We start from the raw sequence: 21,576 nt of genomic DNA, 5'->3' as shown, positions 1-21,576 counted from the left end.
TAGCCCTTAGCTAACAGCCCTGGTGCCCCCCTAAACATCCATGCATCAGGAGTATTTTTCCTATTGCGGATTGAGCTGTGGTCCGCAGCACAAGCCGCAATAGGAAAAATACACTTTCCAACCACTGTTAAGGTGGTTGCATTTTAATTTGAGAAGTGGGACCTTCGACGCCTTGTCGGGCGATCCAGTTTCCAACACAATGCCTGTTGGGCACACGTCTGACCCGCATAGTAATGAGGCCGTAAATGTAAATGTGAACCAGACTACTCATCTGCTGGTTTGTATGGTTCAGTTTTCTATATTCCAGCTCTGTGCAATTTGACTTTTCCAAAATTATAGAGATGAAGAGAAACATCTATTGTGATGTAAGTATCTGTGGCTCAGCATTCTTCATTTTTTGTAATACACTACATAGTGTTGTTTTATTTATTTTGCAAATTTGTAGAACATAGTATACAACTACCGGGGAATCTTGTGCACAGTTCGGGACAGATGGAGGTAGGTTGGGATCTAGGTCATGATGGTTTTTCTTACAGTGAAATGGTTGTTAATGCTGCATATGTCAATAGGAGGTTTGTTTCAAAACTTGGTGATGAAGAGGGAGAAGGCATGCACACAAGTGCCAGGCTTGATCTATCGCAGCATTTGAAGTATGTTGAAGGACGATTACAGATTTCTGGTACTAGGGTTATGGATATGTTTCAGGAAGAGGTGGCAGATCTGTGGAATGCAAGAGTCATTATGCAAATGAGTTTGGAGACTAGGGGAAGCCTGGAAAGATGAGATGTGGTCTCACAAGAATAGCTTCATAAGCAGATGGGCTGCAACATTTTGATTTTGCTATCTCCACAAAAGGTTTTAATGACAATCTACACCAAGACTAGGTCCATGGAAGAGTTGCCACCATAAATACTTTCACCTACAGGAATGCCAAGTATGGAAAGACTTATTTCATAATAGTCAGGCAACACAAACAGCAGCTGACTTGAAAAGTCAAGGAAAAACCCCACAGCTTATGTGTTGTTTTAAGTGTCATGGAAAGAACCCTCCCCCCCCCAGCCCACAATCTCGAGGAGACCAAAGAAGAGTTGTCAATGGTTAATGTGATTGTTTAGGAGGTTCACCTCATTCTTGTCACAAATAAATGTTAGCTGGCTTTGGCAGCACAATGACAAAAAGAGAGTTTGAGACCGGACTTCTCATATACGCCAATACTGTCGAAGCGGCTGAGCACACCCGTGCCTGCACCCCCGCCCTGCTGGCTGTGCAGAGTAGAAGGGTATAATTTCCCAATAAGAACAACTTGACAGATGGAACAGCTGAGTTTTAATCCAGCCTTGATATTATCTTTCGCAATGTTGATTTCTTTAGTAAGAATGGACACGACATATGTCCGATAAATGATTCTTCAAATGTCATTGGAGGGAGCTGTGAAAATACAGACCTACTTAATATAGAATGTTCTTGTCTATCATCCAGCCAATCCCCAGACCAATTGTTGAACTTATACACTCTAGCCTGAACAGTAAAAACAGAAGTGAGCACAACTCTAAGATTTGTAAAAACACAGGAACATCAGCATCTTAGAAAGCAGTGAAACAAAGATCTATCATGGGCTTGTCTTCATGGGGTGTTGAGAATAAATAAATCTTCTGTCCTTAACTCTCAATCTGTTTAGCAAGAATATATGAATGCTTTCTTGGAATTCAGCCGGGCTTTACAAAAAAAAAAAAGAAACTATTTGAGATCTCAAAAATCGATAATCTGCCAGCAGGAAGCAAGGCTATCACATGATTTTTAGTAGAGTCTTATGTCTTCAATTGACCTGCCATTCCTAAGGAAGCATGGTTATATTATTATCAACAGATTTTGACTAGAAAATAGAACAAATCCCATAAGAAAATAATTTTCTTCAACGTCTTAAGATAGAGTTTTCAGCCACAAACAAATTGCAAGGTTATTTTCTTCTACTATTTAATGTCTATGTGCCCCAAGGTTTCCAAAATAACCATATCTTCAACAATGTATTTGGTTTCATAAACAAAATAAGAGCTAAAGAGATGGCTTTCTGGATTTAATCATAGGCGATTTCAATGCCAAGGTTTCTTATGCACTAATGCAAGTCTATCTGTATACTGAACTGGAATATTCCAGAAACTATTTCTAAAAAGAAAACCTACAGCGGGGCATAAACAGAATATACTCCTTCAGGATAAAATTAAGATGTTGCGTGCGGTAACTCAAAATGCCTGAAAAGAACCAGATACTCCGGCAAGACATGAGCCTTTCTGCTCTACTATTATACATTACAAGATTGCATCTTATGCAGCATTTGATTTGAAATCACAACTGACTAATTGACACATAATATGGCGATCATGCCCTTCAATTGTTTTGGGAAATATCTCTGGAAAAACAATACACGGACTGGTCACATGATGCAAGTATTGGCATTGTTGATATACAATAAAAAAACGTGCAGAATTTATTGGAATACCGATAGCATTACCTTTTTAAATGAGCTTGTCGCCTCATTTCATATGGTTTTCCAAGATATATCCACTAATGATCCAATCTGTACATATGAATTACTAACGAATGCTGTAAACATCTAAAAATAAATGATAAAAAGAGCTTTCGCAATGGAGGATCAGCAAAGGAAATTCAGCTATCAATAGAAACAAACAAGATCTATTTGTTTTTCTTTGACTTGTAAAAAGTCAATAAAATTCCTTAAAGAAAAATGGAAAAGATATCGGAAGGCACACAGGTGAAGACAGAAGGACCTAACCTGGTTCTCTCTATATCAAGCGCACAAGAAGAAAAATTGCATTTCTTGGTGAAGTCTGCTTTAAAAAAAAAAAATCCTACTGCTAATGTGATACCAGTAGAAATCTGGGCTGGCTAAATCAAGATCTATTAGATTAACAAGGATTCTCAAAAGTTTAAGCATACTGTTACCTCAACGTTAATTCTTCTTTCAAATTACTACCACATAATTGGGTATATTAAAAGAACCAGAGCTTCTGCCGCAATGGAGCCAGACAAAATTCCAATCTCCGTAATTAAAAACAATCTGGGAACGTGGGCCAAAATGTTGGGCCCCTATTTGAATTCAGTTTCTCTAATGGCCGCCTCCCAAAATCCAATAAAGGGAGAGTTATAGTGCCTCTCCACAAGAAAAGATCCAAAGAAGTTCAGGGAACTATTGTCAAATCGCACTCTTAGATGCAGAGGGCAAGAGCTTTGCTATGAATGTTTTGGAACATTTAGAGATCTGCACCCATGAAGTCAATATTATCCAAATAGACCAATATGGTTTTAGATGTAATCGCTCTCACACACATCGCAGTTCTGCAGTCCGTTTTTGATATGTAACAAAAAATAATGTATTTCTTTGTGCAGTTTTGATGGACTGCTCTTCTGCATTTCACATGGTGGCAAGGCGTACTCGGAGGATAAAATTGGCATCAATTAAGTATTACTAGCAGTCTATTACCGATTAATAGTTTCTTCCTTCCAACTGGTGCAAACTATTATTATTAGGGGGCACTAAAGGTCTATTTTCTCCTATAGCTGCTCAAAATGGATTAAAATAGGCCAGCGTGTTGGAGTCATTGCTATTTTCACTTTACTTATCAGATTTTCACCAGCATTTTCAGTTTGAAAATAGTTTTCCAACAAAACTAAGATCCAAGCATCTGCACACCCACATATATGTAGATGATATAATTCTGTCTGACCTCACTCTACTGGTGCTTCAATGGAAGCAGAGTGTTGCACAAATATGCTGGAAAGCATCTTTAAAATTAATATAATATATAAGGTATAAGAGCAATGAAAGCTGGAAATGGTAAATTAGTAAGTCTACTTAGGTAGAACCTTCTCCAGCAACTTAAATGATACATTTGAATTACAAAGTAGGGCAATAAAATTCTGGCCCATGCTAGCTCTCCAGCACTTTTCTTATTCCACTAGGATGAGGCACTCTAAACATAGAAATTTGTTTTATAAAATTTAAATCCCTCCTACATCAAGCTATGTTTTCGAATATACACTAATTGCATATTGGTCACTTCCTACTACTTATGGAGAAAAAAATGTTATAGTATAAGCTATTTGCTCTCAGAAATAATTGATTGGATTTGAACTTGGACTTTCTGGTACATTTGTTCAAACTCCGCGAACAATTTGATGGGGGTATAAACTTCTGCATACACCAAGTTCATCTTTAAGGCTCCTAAATAGGAAGATCTTGTGAAATAATCAAGTGACAGCGTGATTTTTAAGAGAAATGTAAAAATATCCTCAGAATATTTTAACTGTAACATGGATGTTCTTAGTTTATGGTCCTCTGGACATTTTTGATTAGTCCTTAGAACTCAGACTGGACGGTTCAGTTATACTCTAGATATGGGGCACTGGACTTTGATGAAAATGCATATCAGCATATGTTCTGATGCTCAATTTGGCCAAGTACAACCTGAGCTTTCTTTTCGAATTTCCCATAATGTTAGGCATTTCTTAATACCCCCACGATGAGTTGGAATATTAACTCTTCTAATTCTACTCATTGTCAACTCTGTCAAACAGGAATTTTAAAATTTGTTCCAAATGCTCCATCTGTGACCAGCATTTAAGGAGCTTAGAATAGGATATTTCACTGCAACAATAAACAATTTGCATACGGACACAGCTCAAGCTTTGATGCAATTACTTAGGAATCATCCTAATGAACAAATCTGTTTAAAAAAAATATTTGAATTTTTTTTTAACACTGCTTTAAGGAATGTTATTTCAATATATAAATAGCTTATTTTTCCTATTAAGTATTGATTTTATTAATATTGTTTTGTTGGGTTTACCATATATTGATGGTGTAGAATGTAGACCTCAGTAGCGCTCAAAATCAATTTTTTAATAAACTTGAAACTTCAATTTTAGTTCACCCAGAAATGTATTGCATTAATAAACACACAAAACTATTGTCAAAATCAAGGACCCCCTGCTACTAATAGTAGTTCCTAGGACAGGGAAAATACAAGTCTAAAAAGTAACAACCCTAGCCAACACTGGGCCAAGTAGATGATCAAGGCCTATTCACAAAAACTGATAACAAATCTCCTGGTTCCTTCAAAGAGGGATGTTGAACTTCAGCCGGGGCTGTCTTTAAGTTGCTTGAGGATTACTCAACACAATGTAGGATGAACAGCATTCTTCCTCGCGATGCCGGATCGTGTACACGTGTACAGGAGATTTGAATTTTAAGATCAGAAATGTGATTCTCAGTGTGTGGATACTTTTTGCCCAGGTCACATGGGCTCAAGTGCCATATAGACATAGTGCAATGCACTCGATGATTTGCTAATAACAAGACACATCTGTCTGCCCGAGTTCCATCAAACTTAACATCGGCATTTTGGGACCAAGTGCCGCCTACATATTGGGGGAGAACATATATATATCTCCGTCTTTACAGCATATTGTATCTGAAAGAAACACGTTAGTTAGATTCCTCACCTTAGAATATCCCCAGGCGTCAGACTGGATCCGGAAGATTTTTCGTCAGCAATACCCCTTGCGCGTCGCTAGGCGTCGTCTGCTGCTCCGCGTCCGTCGTCGGCGTCGTGCGCCGGAAGGACGTCGGAGTACTTAGACGCCGCCCTTGCGCGCTGACGTCAGTTCTTCTTTTTTCCGCGCCAGTAAACGCCGATCCGGGAGAGCTACCCCTTTAGTCAATTTTTGACTAACTTTTTTTACTCTTTTTGGTCATTTCTCGACTCTGGTGCCGGTAGGATGCCTGGTTTCAAGGCTTGCGCCGACTGTCACAGACTGATGTCAGTGACCGATCATCACGGCCGGTGCCTGTACTGCTTGGGCCTCGACCACGACGCGGCGTCGTGCTCCGATTGTATGGCCCTGACCTCGAAAGCTAGGCGGGAGCGGTCCCGCAAGCTTCTCGTGCTTCGCCACTCGGCTCCGCGTCGCTCTCGATCCCGGTCCAGGAGGAGGTCCAAGGATCGGTCGCGGAGCCGCACTCGACATCGTCACTCGTCTGGCTCGAAGTCTTCGGGTAAGTCGAGGCACACTAAGAAGTCCAAGAAGCGACACCGCTCTTCGGACTCCCCTCGCCGGTCGCGCGACTCGGCCGAGGGTCCGGGTGGTTCCACCCCGTGGCTCCGCAGGCGCCGCGCAAGTCCCCATACCCGACGGTCCCTGGGACTGACGCGACGCCGGCGGTCAGTGCCTTCCTCTCGGCCATGAGGAGCCTGGCCCCGCCGTCGACGCCCGCTGGCACGATTTCGGGCCCGCGGACTCGACTGGTCGACCTCGCGTGCCGGCGGCTCCGGCCCGGCGCCGTTGGAGGCTCCGGACCCGATGCCGCAGGTCCCCGAGGGGCCCGAGCCTGGGCCCCCGTCGACGCCGGTCGACCTTGTTACGCCTCCTCCGCCGGCGCCGACACCGATACCACCCCCGACGCCGGCTCCGGTCGACGTCGATCCCCGGTTCAGCCCCTGTCCGGTCCCGACGCCGCATCCGACGCCACTAGAGACACACATTGTCTATCGACCGGCTCCGATCATTCCTCCGGTTTACCAGGAATCAGATGACGGGGGCGACTGGGAGGGGTCTGATGACCCTATGGCCCTTCAAAGCCAACTTGCTCAGGACTGGGCAGATGAACTGGGGGAGGCCAGTGGGTTGGATACCTCACCGGACACTGGGTTCATCTCTCCTCCGACTGTGGCTTCGGAGGAGGGTGCAGCTTTTTCTGTGGTGCTGCGCAAGGCGGCCGAAGCCCTTGGGCTTGAGCTGCCTGCCGTGGCTGTGAGGACTAACATCCTCACTGAGGTGCTTTAGTCTGCCGCAAGCTCCACTGAGCCTCTGCTGCCATTCAATGAGGCCCTCACTGACGTTCTGCAGGGCACCTGGTCCAAGCCCTCCACAGTCCCTCCTGTGGATAGGAACGTTGCCAGGCGCCACCGCCCTGCTCTGGGCGACCCCAGTTTTCTGTCCCAACACCCCACCCCGAGAGTCTGGTTATCCAGGCCTCTACCTCCCAATCCTCCTTCCCGTCCGCTCCTCTGGACCGGGATTCCAAGAGACTGGAACAGTTTGGTAAGAAGCTGTTCTCTTCGCTCAGTTTGGGCCTGCGGTCTTTGAACACCGCCTGTCTCTTGGACCGTTATTCCCACTCTCTGTGGGATGCGGTGGAGGACGTGCTGCCACTGTGCCCGGAGGAGGCCCGGGCGCAGCTTTCCTCGGCCCTGGCCGATGGGAGAGATGCAGCGCGCCATGCAATCCGATGTGGGCTTGACACTACGGACTCGCTGGGTAGGGCAATTTCTACCACGGTGGCGCTTCGACGTCACGCCTGGCTGCGGTCCACGTCTTTTTCAGGGGATGTCCAGAGCACCCTCATGGACATGCCTTTTGATGGCGCTCGCCTTTTTGGTGAGAAAGCGGACAGTGCGCTGGCTCGCTTCAAGGACTCCCGGGCTACGGCCACGTCCTTGGGCCTCTCGGCCTCGCGGCCACAAACTTCCGCTTTTCGCTCCTTTCGTGGCCAAGGAAGGGGCACCTCCTCACGTCCGCCTAGCCACCGGCCGCAGAACCAGCCTGCATGCGGTCGCGGACGTGGTTTCCGCCGAGGCGGTACCGGAGGACGACGCGGTCAGTCCACATCCACCCCGGCAGCATCCGCCTCAAAGCCTTCCTAGTCCGAGCTTTCAGGCCCATTCCACGCCAGTGGGCGGCAGAGTTCGCCATCACCTGCTCCACTGGCGTTCCATCACGTCGGACAGGTGGGTGCTGCAAATCGTCCGAAGGGGCTACTCCCTCCCCTTCGAGACGACCCCTCCAGCCATACCACCGTATCTCGGGGGATCATTTGAATCTTCTCCACGAGGAAGTTACGGCCGTCTTGGCCAAGGGGGCCGTCGAGCGCGTTCTGAGCCCAGAAGTAGGTCGTGGTTGTTATTCCCACTACTTTCTGGTTCCCAAGAAGGGCAAAGGGGGCCTACGCCCTATCTTGGACCTCCGGACCTCCGGAACGTCAATGCCTTCCTCCGGAGGGAACGGTTCAAGATGTTAACTTTGGCTCAGGTTCTAGCTGCCCTCGACCCTGGAGACTGGATGGTAGTGTTGGACTTGCAGGACGCATATTTCCACATCCCCGTCCTGCCGGCCCACCGGCATTACCTGCGGTTCACGGTGGGTCAGGAGCACTTTCAGTTCACCGTGCTCCCCTCCGGCCTTACCAGTGCCCCTCGGGTGTTCACGAAAGTGATGGCGGTGGTCGCAGCTCAGGGGTTCCAGTCTTCCCCTATCTCAACGACTGGTTGTTGAAGGCGGTCTCGCCCAGGCAGTCGTCTCCCACCTCCAGACTACGGCGGATCTCCTGCATTTTCTGGGGTTTTCCATCAATGTGCCGAAGTCACACCTGAGCCCCTCTCAGAAGCTCCTCTTCATCGGAGCGGTTCTCGATTCGGCGCAGTTCCGGGTCCATCCACCGGAGCAGCGGGTCCGGGATATACAGGCCCCGATTCCCATCTTTCGGCCTCTATCCTGGGTTTCGGTCAGGCTAGTGTTGCGGCTTCTGGGGCTGATGGCCTCCTGCATGCTATTAGTGCATCACGCCAGGCGGCGCATGCGGGCTCTGCAGTGGGACCTGAAGTTTCAGTTGGCCCAGCATCACGGCAACCTGTCCGACCATGTCTTGATCTCGGAGGGCACTGCACAGCAGTTGCAGTGGTGGCTCACGGACCGCGATTGGTCACGGGCAAGAGCCTCTCCCTACCCCTACCTCGGAGGGCACTGCACAGCAGTTGCAGTGGTGGCTCACGGACCGCGATTGGGTCACGGGCAAGAGCCTCTCCCTACCCCTACCGGAGCATGTCGTAGTGACGGATGCATCCCTCCTGGGATGGGGTGGCCATATGGGAGAGGCGGAGATCAGAGGCCTCTGGTCTCCGGCGGAGTCTCGCCTCCACATCAACTTGTTGGAGCTGAGAGCGATCCGACTTGCACTGAAAGCCTTCCTTCCCTCTGTCCGGGGAAGTGTCGTGCAGGTGTTCACGGACAACACCACCGCCATGTGGTATTGCAACAAACAGGGCGGGCTGGGGTCGTGGACCCTTTGTCAGGAGGCTCTGCGCCTCTGGACATGGCTGGAACACCAGGGCGTCACCCTAGTGGTTCAACATCTGGCGGGCTCTCTGAACGCCAGAGCAGACGAACTCAGCCGCCGGTGCATGATGGATCACGAATGGCGTCTGAACTCCGAGGTGGCGCAAGGTCTCTTTCAGCCGTGGGGAGAGCCTTTGTTAGATCTATTCGCCACCGACGAGAACGCGCAATGTCAGCAGTTCTGCGCATTGGAATTTCCAAGGCGGCACTCACTCGGCGACGCTTTTCGTCGCGAGTGGAGTTGCGGTCTGTTGTACGCCTTTCCGCCTATACCTCTTCTGCCCAGAGTGCTGAAGAAGATCAGGCGCGACCGGGCCCAAGTCATCTTGGTGGCTCCGGATTGGGCACGAAGGTACTGGTATCCCGAGCTACTCAGTATGTCAATCGATCCCCCGATACGACTGCCTCTTCAGGAGGACCTTCTGTCGCAGCAGCAGGGGACGGTCCTCCACCCGAACCTGTCCAGCCTCCACCTCCATGCGTGGAGATTGAGCGGCGGCAGTTGATGCCATTTGACTTGCCTCCTGAAGTCTGTGATATCATTCTGGCAGCCAGGCGTCCCTCCACAAAGACGGTATACGCCTGCCGGTGGAACAAATGTGTGGCATGGTGCACAGCAAAGGCTGTGGATCCCCTTTCCGCCCCTCTTTGAGGTTCTCCTCTTTCTTCTTTCTTTGGCCCGGCAGGGCTCTGCCCTGGGCACCTTGAAAGGTTATCTTGCTGCCCTCTCTGCCTTCTTACGGCTTCCTGATCAGCCCTCTCTTTTCAAGTCCCCTGTAGCGTCACGCTTTCTTAAAGGCATTACTCACACGTTCCCTCCTGTCCCTTTCGTAATGCCTCAGTGGGACTTGAATCTGGTCTTGACATTCCTGATGCGCGCTCCCTTTGAGCCTCTTCACAATTGTCCTCTTCGTCTTCTAACTCTTAAGATTACTTTCCTGGTAGCCATCACCTCGGCTAGACGGGTGAGTGAGCTCCAGGCTCTATGGTCCAAGCCTCCTTTTCTATCTGTTCATCCGGACAAGGTTGTCCTTCGGCCTCGTCCTTCCTTTCTACCGAAAGTGGTGACCCCCTTTCATCTTGGGCAATCTGTCACCTTGCCCACCTTCTTTCCGCCTCCGCACCCTTCCAAAGAGGAAGAGCGGCTCCACCGTCTGGACCCAAAACGCGCGCTCTCCTTTTATTTGGACCGCACGAAACAGTTCCGAGTGGACGACCAGCTTTTCGTTGGCTACGTGGGTGCAAAGAAGGGAAAAGCTGTGCACAAACGGACCATCTCCCGGTGGGTCGTTTTGTGTATAAAAATCTGTTATTCCTTGGCGAAAAAGGACCCTCCTGTTGGGCTGCGAGCCCATTCTACTCGGGCCACAGCGGCTACTACTGCTTTGGGACGGGGAGTCCCTTTGCAGGACATCTGTCAGGCGGCGCCGTGGGCTTCGCTGCACACGTTTGCCAGGCACTATTGCCTAGACAGCCAAGTCCGGAGGGATGGCTTCTTTGGCCGTTCTGTCCTCCAGGACTTTCTGGTGTGATCTTGGTTCGCAGACCCTCCACCGGGGATGGTATTGCTTGGGTATCTATTCTAAGGTGAGGAATCTAACTAACGTGTTTCTTTCAGATGAACAAGTTACTTATCTTCGGTAACTATGTATCTGTAAGAAACATTAGTTAGTTAGATTCCTCACCGACCCACCCATCCTCCCCGTTCTGCGAACTGACATCTAGGGTTAAGGCTAGCCCTTTCAGGGCCCTAGAATTTTTTGGCACCAGTGTCGGTCTCTTGCATGGCTCTGCGTTCCTGGCGCGGAAAGCTATGTACAAGAACTGACGTCAGCGCGCGAGGGCGGCGTCTAAGTACTCCGACGACGTCATTCCGGCGCACGACGCAGACGACGGACGCGGAGCCGCAGACGACGCCTAGCGACGCGCAAGGGGTATTGCTGACGAAAAATCTTCCGGATACAGTCTGACGCCTGGGGATATTCTAAGGTGATGAATCTAACGAACTAATGTTTCTTACAGATACAACGTTACCGAAGGTAAGTAACTTGTTCTTTCGTTATATCGGTCGGGCTTCAATCATCCAGTCTGGGAATCATTCTGGCTTTCCTGAAGAAGGCGTCCAGCACGCCGAAACGCACGTAGAGAAATATAAGAATATCTTTCAATTAGCCACTCTGTAGCAATATGTGAGATCATTTTAATGTTAAGTTACAAAACCAGTTGTTGCCTTTTTATAACCATTGTATTTGTTTGTGCTCTATACACGTTTAGTTATTGTATAAATTGATTTTGTTGTACTATGTACAGTATGTTGCACTGTGTTTGTCTAGCTATTCATGTCTGTGACACAATTTTTTAATATTCATACATGAAATTGTATCAATAAAATGAAGGTTTTAATTTGAAAGAGTTGTACATTGAGTCTATTTTGTTATCAATTCTTGTGAATAGGCCTTGATCATCTACTTGGCCCAGTGTTGCCTAGGGTTATTACATTTCAGATTTATAAACACACGAAACACAAGGATTGGGGGTAAATATGAAGATTGCCACAAGAAAGAGGTTTAGGGATTAACACGGCAGGGGGTGGGACAGCAATTTCATCTAAGTCTGCTAGGGATCAGACAATTTAAGTGTTAGACCTGGCATCTTTGGTGTATTTTTCCCCCTCTCTCTTTTTTCTTCTGACCTGTATTTGACTGTATGCTGCATTTCGTTCTTTCTGGTTTTAGAACTATGAGCACTTTACCACTGCTGATCAATGGTAAAGTGAAAGTGCTCTCTATGTAAATTATGATTGATTATCCATGATTGGCATATTTGATGTACTGGTAAGTCCCTCATAAAGTGCACTGTGTGTGTCCAGGGCATGTAAATCAAATGCTACTAGTGGGCCGGCAGCACTGATTGTGCCACCCACATGAGTAGCCCTGCAACCATGTCTCAGACCTGCCACTGCAGTGTGTGAGTGCAGTTAAACTGCCATGTCGACCTCAAAAGTGCACCCACTTGCCAGGCCCAAACCTCCCTTTTTAGGTCTCGCCTAACCCAGCGCATAGCCAATAGGTCTCACTTTTGGGACCTTATAAGTATTTAGTTATGCAACTGTTGCATGGCTAAACACTTATAAGGTCCCAAAGGCGAGACCTATTATCTATGCCAATGCTTGTTCTACATGTAGGGCACCCTAAGGTAGGCCCAAGGTAGCCCCTTTGGCAGGGTGCAGTGTATGTGAAAGGTAGGACATGTACTGTGTGTTTTACATGTCGCGATAGTGAAATACTGCCAATTTAGTTTTTCACTTTTGCAAGGACTATCACTCCCATACGTTATCATTGGAGTTGCCTTGTAACCTCTTACAAGTGTAACTTCCAACTGGGAAGAGAAAGATTTGGAGCTTGGGGTTCGTGAACTCACAATTTAAAAATATATCTTTTAGTTAAGGTGGTTTTTAAACTGTGTGTTTGAAAATGCCACTTTTAAAAAGTGGGCATTTTCTTGCTTTACCATTCTGTGCCTCTGCCTGCCCTGTGGAATCCAAGTCTGAGGGAGAGCGATAGTTGGACTATTTGTGCACTCACCCTAGACAGTCACACAAAGGGAGCGGAGGTGTGCCCTGCATATCCAAATGACCCCTCACCAGGCTGATGGGTCTCCCTGAGCTAGAGTGGTGGGAGGAGTTGTCACAGACACCTGAATAGGAATATGCCTGTCCTCACACAAAGCGGACTCCACCCCCCGGTAGTGTGTCTGGAGCCAGGTCAGGGAAAGCCAGGGTCTTGTGCACTACAAATACTTTCCTTTGAAGTGTACCTACTTCAAAAGGCAGAAACTGGTATAAGTAATGGAGCTGTGACCTCATATTTTTAGAATGCTTCTGGACCAAGAGAAGATTCTGCCAAGAAGAAGAGCAGGACAAGCTGTAGGAGGGGAACTGCCACTCTGCTTGTTGCTGTGTTGTGCTGGCCTACTGCCTGCTGCTTCTGTGTTGGACAGTGAAAGGACTGGACCTTGCTTGCTGTATCTGCCTGTAAAGGTTTTCCAGGGGCGTGTGTGTGCTTGACTCCAGTTAAGAAGTCTCAGGGCCATCAAAGACTTTGTCTGCAGCCCCTGAACTCCTCTGCTGGGAGTTCTGACCTGCCAAGTTGTGCCAATTCCTGTCCTGGGCTCTTGGGGGGTGGAGGCATGGGGGAGAGGGATCGCCTTGCTGCAAGAACTGAAGAACATCCATGCATCGACATTCAGCGCATGTTTTTCCAGCTGTGCAGTTGAAAAATCAATGCATTGCCGCAGTGCGGCCAAAGAATCGCCACAGCACCTGTTGTGTAGCCAGAAGACTGCCGTAGTGCGAGTCCCAAGCACTCGGTCACCGGCATCCGTGGCACCCACTCAGACTAAGACCCTGGCCCTGCTGTGCAGTAAAAGAAATCAACGCATCACCTACCAAATTGGAAAATTGACACAGCGCCTGTTTTGCCGCATCGTTCTAGTGTGTCCAGATTTTCAAAGCACTGCACCTGTGCTCCAAGTTCTTCATCGACGTGGCCCAGCGGTAAGGAGCCAGAGGCATGTGTCCAGAAATCGGCACATCACCTCCCCTCACAGCAGGAACCGATGCATCACAGCCCCCGGGAGTAAGGAACAGACACGTCACCTCCCCTGGGAGTAAGGAATAGACGCATCGCTTTGCTTTTCCAGCGCCTCACCTCCCCTGCACCTGTTTTCGGCTTTCATTTTGATGCCTCCCAGGTACCTTGTGATAAAGGGGACACATCCATAGTTTCCTAAAGAGCAAACTATTTTGTAACCTTTTAAAAGTGAATCTTTGCTTGTTTATGTTGGATTTTTGTCGTTTGGTCAGATAAATGCTGGTGATTTATCCAAACTAGCGTGATGCTTTACACCTTGCCTCTGAGATAAGCCTGACTGCTCGTGCCAAGCTACTAAGTGGGTGAGTAGGGGTTACCTTGGGAGTGCAAATCTCTAACCCAGACTCGAATATGGGTCCATACTTGGACAGGGTGCAAGCCACTGCCAACTAGAGACCCCCATTTCTAACAGTAAGCAAAGGTCATGTTGCAGATTTAAGCAGCATTCATGTGGAAGGGCAACATAATGATTTAAGCTCTTCAAAGCTGTGGATATTCTTAGGAGGGTCTTCTTACCAGTATTATCATCAGTAAACGCTCTCATGCCATCATGTATGGAGTGCATGATAATTGGTGTCCCAGGCTGGGTGGAAGCTCTTGACCATTAGCCAGCAGACGGCTAGCATTAAACTAAGTTTCTTTCCAGGGCATTAACTTCCTCTATAGCACTGGTCATTTTTCCTGACCCTGCTACCACAGGTGACAATGGTGGGTGAGGCTAGTGGCATAATTTTCAGTTTCCTGAAAAAAATACTACGGAATGCTGACACAGACCATAGCTAGTGGCTGAGACTTGCAAACATTCCACCCATCACCTTTTGTTGTTTTTATGTAACTTTCTAAGCACGGGCAGAAATGATTTCTGTGGTTCAGTCTTCAAGACAGAAGTGTGTTTACAACAGTCACTTTACGGCGGAAAGCGTATATGCAAAGACTATCAGAATGTGCAAGAAAAAGGAGCAGGCCGCCGTTCTGGTCAAAGAGGAATCCGTAACAGAAAGGTTTGACGAGCATCCTATATTATCATACCACATGGGCAAGTCACGGATTTGTGCATCGTTTTCTATTTTCACAAGAAAGGCAGGAATTATGCCTCGGGCATGCCACTTAGTCTACTTGCATTTCTATGTAACGGAAACCTCATCTGTGACATAAATACGTTGATGGCAATATCCCAGGAAGCACGGAGCGATTGATTTCACTCTAAAATACATTTCCAAAAACATCCCTTAGCGTACAGCAAAGGTGCAAAGTCTTTTTAACCAGAGGACTGCCATGCAAACGACAGACGTGCTCGCCCCCATCAAGTGGCAATTGTTTTTCATTTTCTTTTTAAGTAAGTCACAACTACAAAGGTCTCTCAGAGTTGTCAGACACCTCATTAATATCCGTTACAATTTTATCCATGGTCTTTAAAAATAAACACTTGCAGGCTTTACGGCAGTGTTTCCAAAATTGTGGGTCGCGACACACTGCTGGGTCGCAAAGAGATTTTTGGCTGGTCGCCTAGGCAATACAAAAAAGATGCCTTGCAATTCTGTATTTATAGTGTCAAGTTTACTGCACTTAATAGACCGAGGTCAAATGTCAGGCTATGTTTCCTGCTGCTTTTTTTATAACATGGAGGATGCCGTTTATAAACTCCTCTCATTTTTCAGTCAGAGAAAGAAAAATAAAGTGAATTATGTGACTATACTGCCGGAGTACATAAAGTGTGGAAGGAAAGCTGGAGGATGTCATTTTTTTCTAAATATATCAAAATGTAAATACCTATAAATTAACTGTATACAAAATGAAGCACTTTTTTTGTAATTCTGAAGTATGATGATAGCAAAGATTTTAGTAGGATTATAACAAATCAAGATATTTTACTTGGTGTTGCACAAATAATATTCACTAAAACACAATTTCCACACATTATCATTTGTGTGCAATGTAGTTTTATCGATAAATAGTATGTTTGTGTAAATTTGGCAGCCATTTCAATAGAAAATGAGCTAACTGCAAATAACAGTGTGTCACCAAATCATGCTGTAGTTGCATTAAAAAAAAACACCTGCCGCATGTCCGTTAAAGCTAGGTGGGTTGCAAAAGATTGTCATACTAAAAAGTGGGTCGTGGTACTAAAACGTTTGGGGAGCACTGCAATAAGTGGTATTAACACCTTCACCACATTATAATTCAGCATTTAACACAAAAAAAGCTGAGATAACACAAAGAGATAACAAAAGGTAAAAATGGAAAGTGTTGATTGCTACAAAGATCATTAAGGCTAAACAATTAGTAATACATGTGTAAGCGGGAAAAAAAAATTCAACTAATTGCAAATGGGCCAAAACAGATTTTTTACTTATTTAACATGTTCAGTTTAGACTTAATTTTGAGCATGAACTCACTGGGAATTGTTGTGACCACCTCTCCAACCTGTAACCGATACAGAATTGTTGTCTTCCCAGCACCATCAAGGCCCAAAATCAAAATTCGCATCTCCCGAGTTCCAAACAAACTGGAAAAGATGCTTGAAAAAAAGCCACCTAGAAAAAAAAGGAAAAGACAAAATGGAATATTACAAATACACATAAAACACTCCAAATATGAAATTAAGTGAAACAATCACCGGCGAAGTCAAAAGGTCTTGCCTTCTAGCTACCAATGCAGACGTACGGGCATTGCTTTTTGTTGATGCTGTTAAACATCAGCAAAAAGGAAAACATAAAATGCTTTCTGCCAATGGAAACAACAAAAATAAAAAAGCGCAATGATGCCTGCATGTGCATGCACCGTTAAGCATGCAAATACATGCTTTGTGATGCTGCGGCTGGCCAGCGTGATGGCATATATTTGCGCATGCATCACCTGCAGATGATATAATTCTGTTTGAGCTCACTCCATTGGGCCTTCAAAGAAACCTAAGGGTGTTGCACAAATATGCTGAAAAACATTTCTTGAAGATTCATCTATTAAAAACAAAAATCAGTTTCTGGTGGCAAGAAAAGAGGGCTGAAATATAAATTGGCATATGGGCAATGACAAGCTGGAAACGTTAAGGAAGTAGGTCTACTTAGAACCTTCTCAGGCAACTAACGTGATAAATCGCATTTACAAATTTGGGCAATAAAGCTCTGGTCTATGTTAGCTCTCTCCAGCACTTTTATAATTCTACTGGGAGAAGGCATTTTAAACATTTAATACACATTTATAAAATTAAAATCCCTCCTACATAAAGTTATTTTTTAGAATATTCACTAATTGCAAATTGGTCACTTCTTAATGCTTATGGAGTAAGTTATTTAAATATTTGTAGAGTAAGCTCTGCAATGCACCCACAGCATGATGCAGCTGTTTTTCAAATTTTATATTTATCTTCCAAGATGGCGGATGCCAATCTAGAAGTAAAAAATAAAATACAAACGTAAGTTAAACGTGCAAAAGCATATTTTTTAAAAAATAATAATAAAATAATGAGCAGTCTGGTAACCAACTGGAGCTGCTGGACCCCATTTTTTAAATGCAATTTTTTTTATTGAACAAGAATATCGCAATGAGAGAATCAGGGGGGTGAGCAGGTGAAGGGAAATGTGGAGAGAGCGGACATGGGAGAAACAGATCTTCCCGGTAGACGGTTGCACTTCTCAGCTTTATTACTTTCCCCATGGGTCCCCAAGAAGATCCGGTTGCGGTTGATGCCGCGCGCTGATGGCGGTGGGGGGGGAGGGTTTTCCTGGGATTGGGGGGTTTTAAGGGTGGGGGGGTGTTTTGGAGTTATAGGGTTGTTTAGAAAAGCAGATGAAGGACAACGAATCCTCCGGGCCGACCTCGACAACCTCCTGAGCCCCCACGGACTTTCGCCGCCCGACCCCAGGGTTGTGGGCTGAACGGCTGTGTAAGCAACTTCCGGAGGGGATCGGAGGGTTGGGTTTCAACGCTCCGGCTTGAGATGTAATGCTGGCCGATTATGTAAAGATTTACTAATTCCTGCAATAAAAATAATTTAAAAAAAAAAAAAAAAAAAAATGGGAGAAACAGATCTTGAAGAGATGAAGGACAACAAATTAGAAGGAAAAAAAAGCCAGGAGGGGTAGAAGAAGCTACAGATTCTCTGGGGACAGGAAAGAGGGTGCAACATGCAACCCATGAGGGAGTGGGTATTTGAGGCGGGAAGCAGCAGCCGATGGAATAAGCATCAAAACACATGCACTTCCATGGGGTGACAAGAGTAAAAGAACAAGCACTGGCAAAGTCAACAGATCTGGCCTTTCGCATAGATGCAGTCCCTCAAGACATTACTAGCTGTCCTTTTAAAGTCAGAAGTTTAAAAGCTGCAGTAGCTCAAGTCGTTAGTAGATGTCCCTCTCCGGTCAAACCCAACTGCTTGGAAAGTCTTTTACAAGGCTGCAATGCACCAAGACATTACTACACTTATGTTCCTCTCAAGACAAAGCCAAATGCTTGAAATCTTCATTACGCTGCAGTACCTCAAGTCGTTATTACATGTCCATCTCGAGTCAGATGAAACTGCTTTAAAGGTCCTTCACAAAGTTGAGGGGATGCGGCTTCAAAATAAAAATCTGCATATAAACTTTTTATGCTCAACCGATTTCTGCTTGTTTACTCCTAATATGAATATGCCACGGTTCATTATGCCACGGTCCACGGAGAGGAGTCAATACTGCCACTTTGAATAAACATCTTGTAGACTATGGGCTCTATGATGACGCTAACATATAGAGGTCATAGTAGACACTCGTAAATTAAAGAGCCTTTAATCTCATTCTTCTCAGACTGCTTTTCAACTGGTGCTGCATGCATGTCAGTAAACAGCAATTGCTTACAGTGATGTTAGTCTATAGCTGAACTATGCTAATTCATCATCCTTTGCTGCAATCAACAAAATGTCAATGTGAGTAGAGCAAAACTAGAGATAAAAAGAAATTGGCCAAAAGCCCTTTTACTTACATACTTATGTAATGTTACCCTTGTTTTTATAGAAAACGTGAGGCTGGTAAGATATTCACAAATCTGTAGCACCTCAAGGCATTACTTATGGTCCGTCTCGAGTCAGAAGCAACACCCTCACAATTCGTTCACATACCTCGAATACCTCAAACCATTACTTGGTGTGCCTTTTCAGTCAAATGCAGCAACCTGAAAATTCTTTCACAAAGCTGCAATACCTTCCGATGTTAAAGGAGTCATATGTAATTTATTGAAAAGTTCTTCATAAAGAAGAGGGGGAATGGCTTCAACATATAGATGAGCGTACATGCTTTTGCTATTTTAATATGTTGCTACATTTATAGGATACATAAATATGCTAAAGTTAATGTAGACAAGTCATAAGTGCAACCTTCAACAATTGTCTTGATTACTAAATAACCCTGTGATGACACCCTATTATACAGAGGTTCTAGTGATAGTTGATATGTTAAAGTCTATGTGGCCTCGTTGGCTACCATTATAGAATCCTGTGGTTTTCAAACCATCTCCTATGCGGACGACACTCGGGTGTTAATCCCCATAGAGAAGGACCATCTGTTGACCACAGAGAGATTCAGGGGCTGCATGATTAAAAATCGCAAGTTGGATGAAAAACAACTTTCTCCAACTTAACTCCAATAAGACTGAGATCCTACTGTTCGGCAAGGCAGAAGAACTCTGGTCGGATGAATGGTGGCCTGAAGCATTAGGCTCTCCCCCGTCCCCAAAAAATGGGTAAAAAATCTGGGTGTGATTATTGATAACAATCTGTCCATGGAACAACAGGTTAAAACTTTAATAGGGAAGTGTTTTGGCATGCTGCGCACGTTGAAGAAAATTTTCCCCTGGGTTCCTCTCTCTGCGAGAAGAGTTCTGATCCAGTCGCTGCTGGTCAGCAGACTGGATTATGGGAACGTGCTTCTAGTAGGAGTGAGGGAGGATTTATTGTCGAGGCTACAAGTCGTGCAAAATACGGCGGCCCACTTTTCGCTGAATAAACCCCCCCTCTCATCATCTGCCCCGCTTTTGAGAGACTTACACTGGCTGCCGATCAGAAAAAGGGCTCTCTTCAAACTTCTCTGCCTAGCCTTTAAGGCACGGATAGGTCAGGGACCTGCTTACCTTACCTTACCAGGAAGTTGGTCTGGTATGCTCCGGTCCGCTGCCTTAGATCCAGTGGCCAAAGGTTTCTCCAAGTGCCCAGAATCAGGAAAGTGAAGATGGGGGGGCGCGCTTTTTCTTTCCTGGCACCCAAACACTGGAATCTGCTGCCCTTACATCTGCGCTCCTGTTCGGATCTTACCATCTTTAAGAAGCATTTGAAGACCTGGCTATTTAACTGAGCTGCAGGGTCGGGCGAAGCCTGCCTCCATTAGCGCCGAGAGATCCCCATGGGGATGATTCGTGCGCATTACAAATATAAATAATACTAATAATAATAATAATAATAATAAAGTGCCTTCAATCTCATCCTTAAACTGTTTTTTTTTTTTTTATTGTTGCTAATTGTGTGCCAGTAAACTACAGTTACTTATAGTAAGGTTAGCCTACAGCTGAACTGTTCTGTTCCCTTGCCCTATGCTGTGAGCTGAATTTTAATGTCAACTGAGCAAACCAATAGATACAGAAAACTGGCCAATAGTCTATATATATATATATATATATATATATATATATATATATATATATATATATATATATATATATACGACGCTCCAATGTTCAAAAAACAGAAGGACCAGCACTATAATATAATGATTTTTTAAAGGAAACTAGAGGCTAGACAGCCATTCACAAACATACAGTACCTCAAGCTGTTACTTGATTCTCCTCTCCAGTAGGATGCCTGAGCATTATTTCACAAATCTGTAATACTTTAAATCATTACAAGATGTCCCTCTCAAGTTGTATGCTATTTCTTGAAATTTCCTTCACAAAGCTGAGGGGGTTGTGGCTTCAACATATAAATACACATATATATTTTTACTATTTTATTGACTTGTAATTCCTATTACAGGCAAAATATGTCAAAGCTGGTTTATGATGATGACTCAATATTCCAGCTTTCAATAAATGTCTCAATTGTTATGGAAACAGGCGATGACACCCTGATATACATCGGTATTAGCAGTCAATTCTAAATAAAAGTATTTTGAATGTTCTAATCTTGGGCATCTATTTTTAGTTGGATGGACACATATGCACAAGCAAGGAGCAGTCACTCAAAGTGAAATTAGCCAATGGTTGAAATAGACTGACCCATTGCCCTGTGATGTTTATTGTGCTGGGAGAATCTGTAATTTCAGTGCCATCAAAACAGCCCAATAGGTAGAAAAATTCCTCCAACCCTAAAAGACACTAGGAAAGCCGCTTGTGCGAGGACGCTCCCTACCTCCTCCGTCTGTGCCTCGGTGATCCTCCACTGATGGTCTAGCTGCCTCCGGATAGTTTTACTACCCGCCTAGTTTTACTGGCTGCTTGCCGCAGCGGAGGAACGACTTCCCCGTGGGGGTGAGGCGCTGCCTTGGCTTTGATCTCACCAATCAGGGGCTTTACATCGGCGTACCTCAGCCGCCTGCTTGCATCATAATCAATCAGCCGCTGTGTGGAGAGAAGCGGGGGCTGAGGTTTTGCTCCGGCTCTGTTCCGGCCCCGTCCTCGCTGGGCTCCGGTTCAGCTCCGGCTTCTGCATTTCTTTATCCGACGCCTGTTCTTCACATTGCACTGCAACCCAGCGGATGTGCCGCATTTCACCAGC

At 45.6% G+C, this 21,576-nt stretch overlaps 1 protein-coding gene across 2 annotated transcripts in view; it reads right to left on the bottom strand.

The window, feature by feature from the left end:
* The window catches only part of ARL1 (ARF like GTPase 1), a 197,768-nt gene that overhangs the window by 157,229 nt on the left and 18,963 nt on the right, over positions 1-21,576 (bottom strand). The window contains exon 2 of one of the 2 annotated variants that reach the window (XM_085653316.1): positions 16,238-16,375. The exons of the other annotated variant lie outside the window; for it this stretch is intronic. Within the exon in view, the coding sequence (XP_085509442.1) occupies positions 16,238-16,375 (138 nt within the window). The remainder of the gene's footprint in view (positions 1-16,237; positions 16,376-21,576) is intronic. 2 annotated transcript variants of the gene reach the window in all.

Source organism: Triturus cristatus, chromosome 4_1 (genome assembly GCF_964204655.1).
Source record: "Triturus cristatus chromosome 4_1, aTriCri1.1, whole genome shotgun sequence".
In the NCBI taxonomy this organism is placed as follows: domain Eukaryota; kingdom Metazoa; phylum Chordata; class Amphibia; order Caudata; family Salamandridae; genus Triturus; species Triturus cristatus.
The sequence above is the reverse complement of the archived record's forward strand: the minus strand, read 5'-3'. Positions and strand labels throughout refer to the sequence as shown.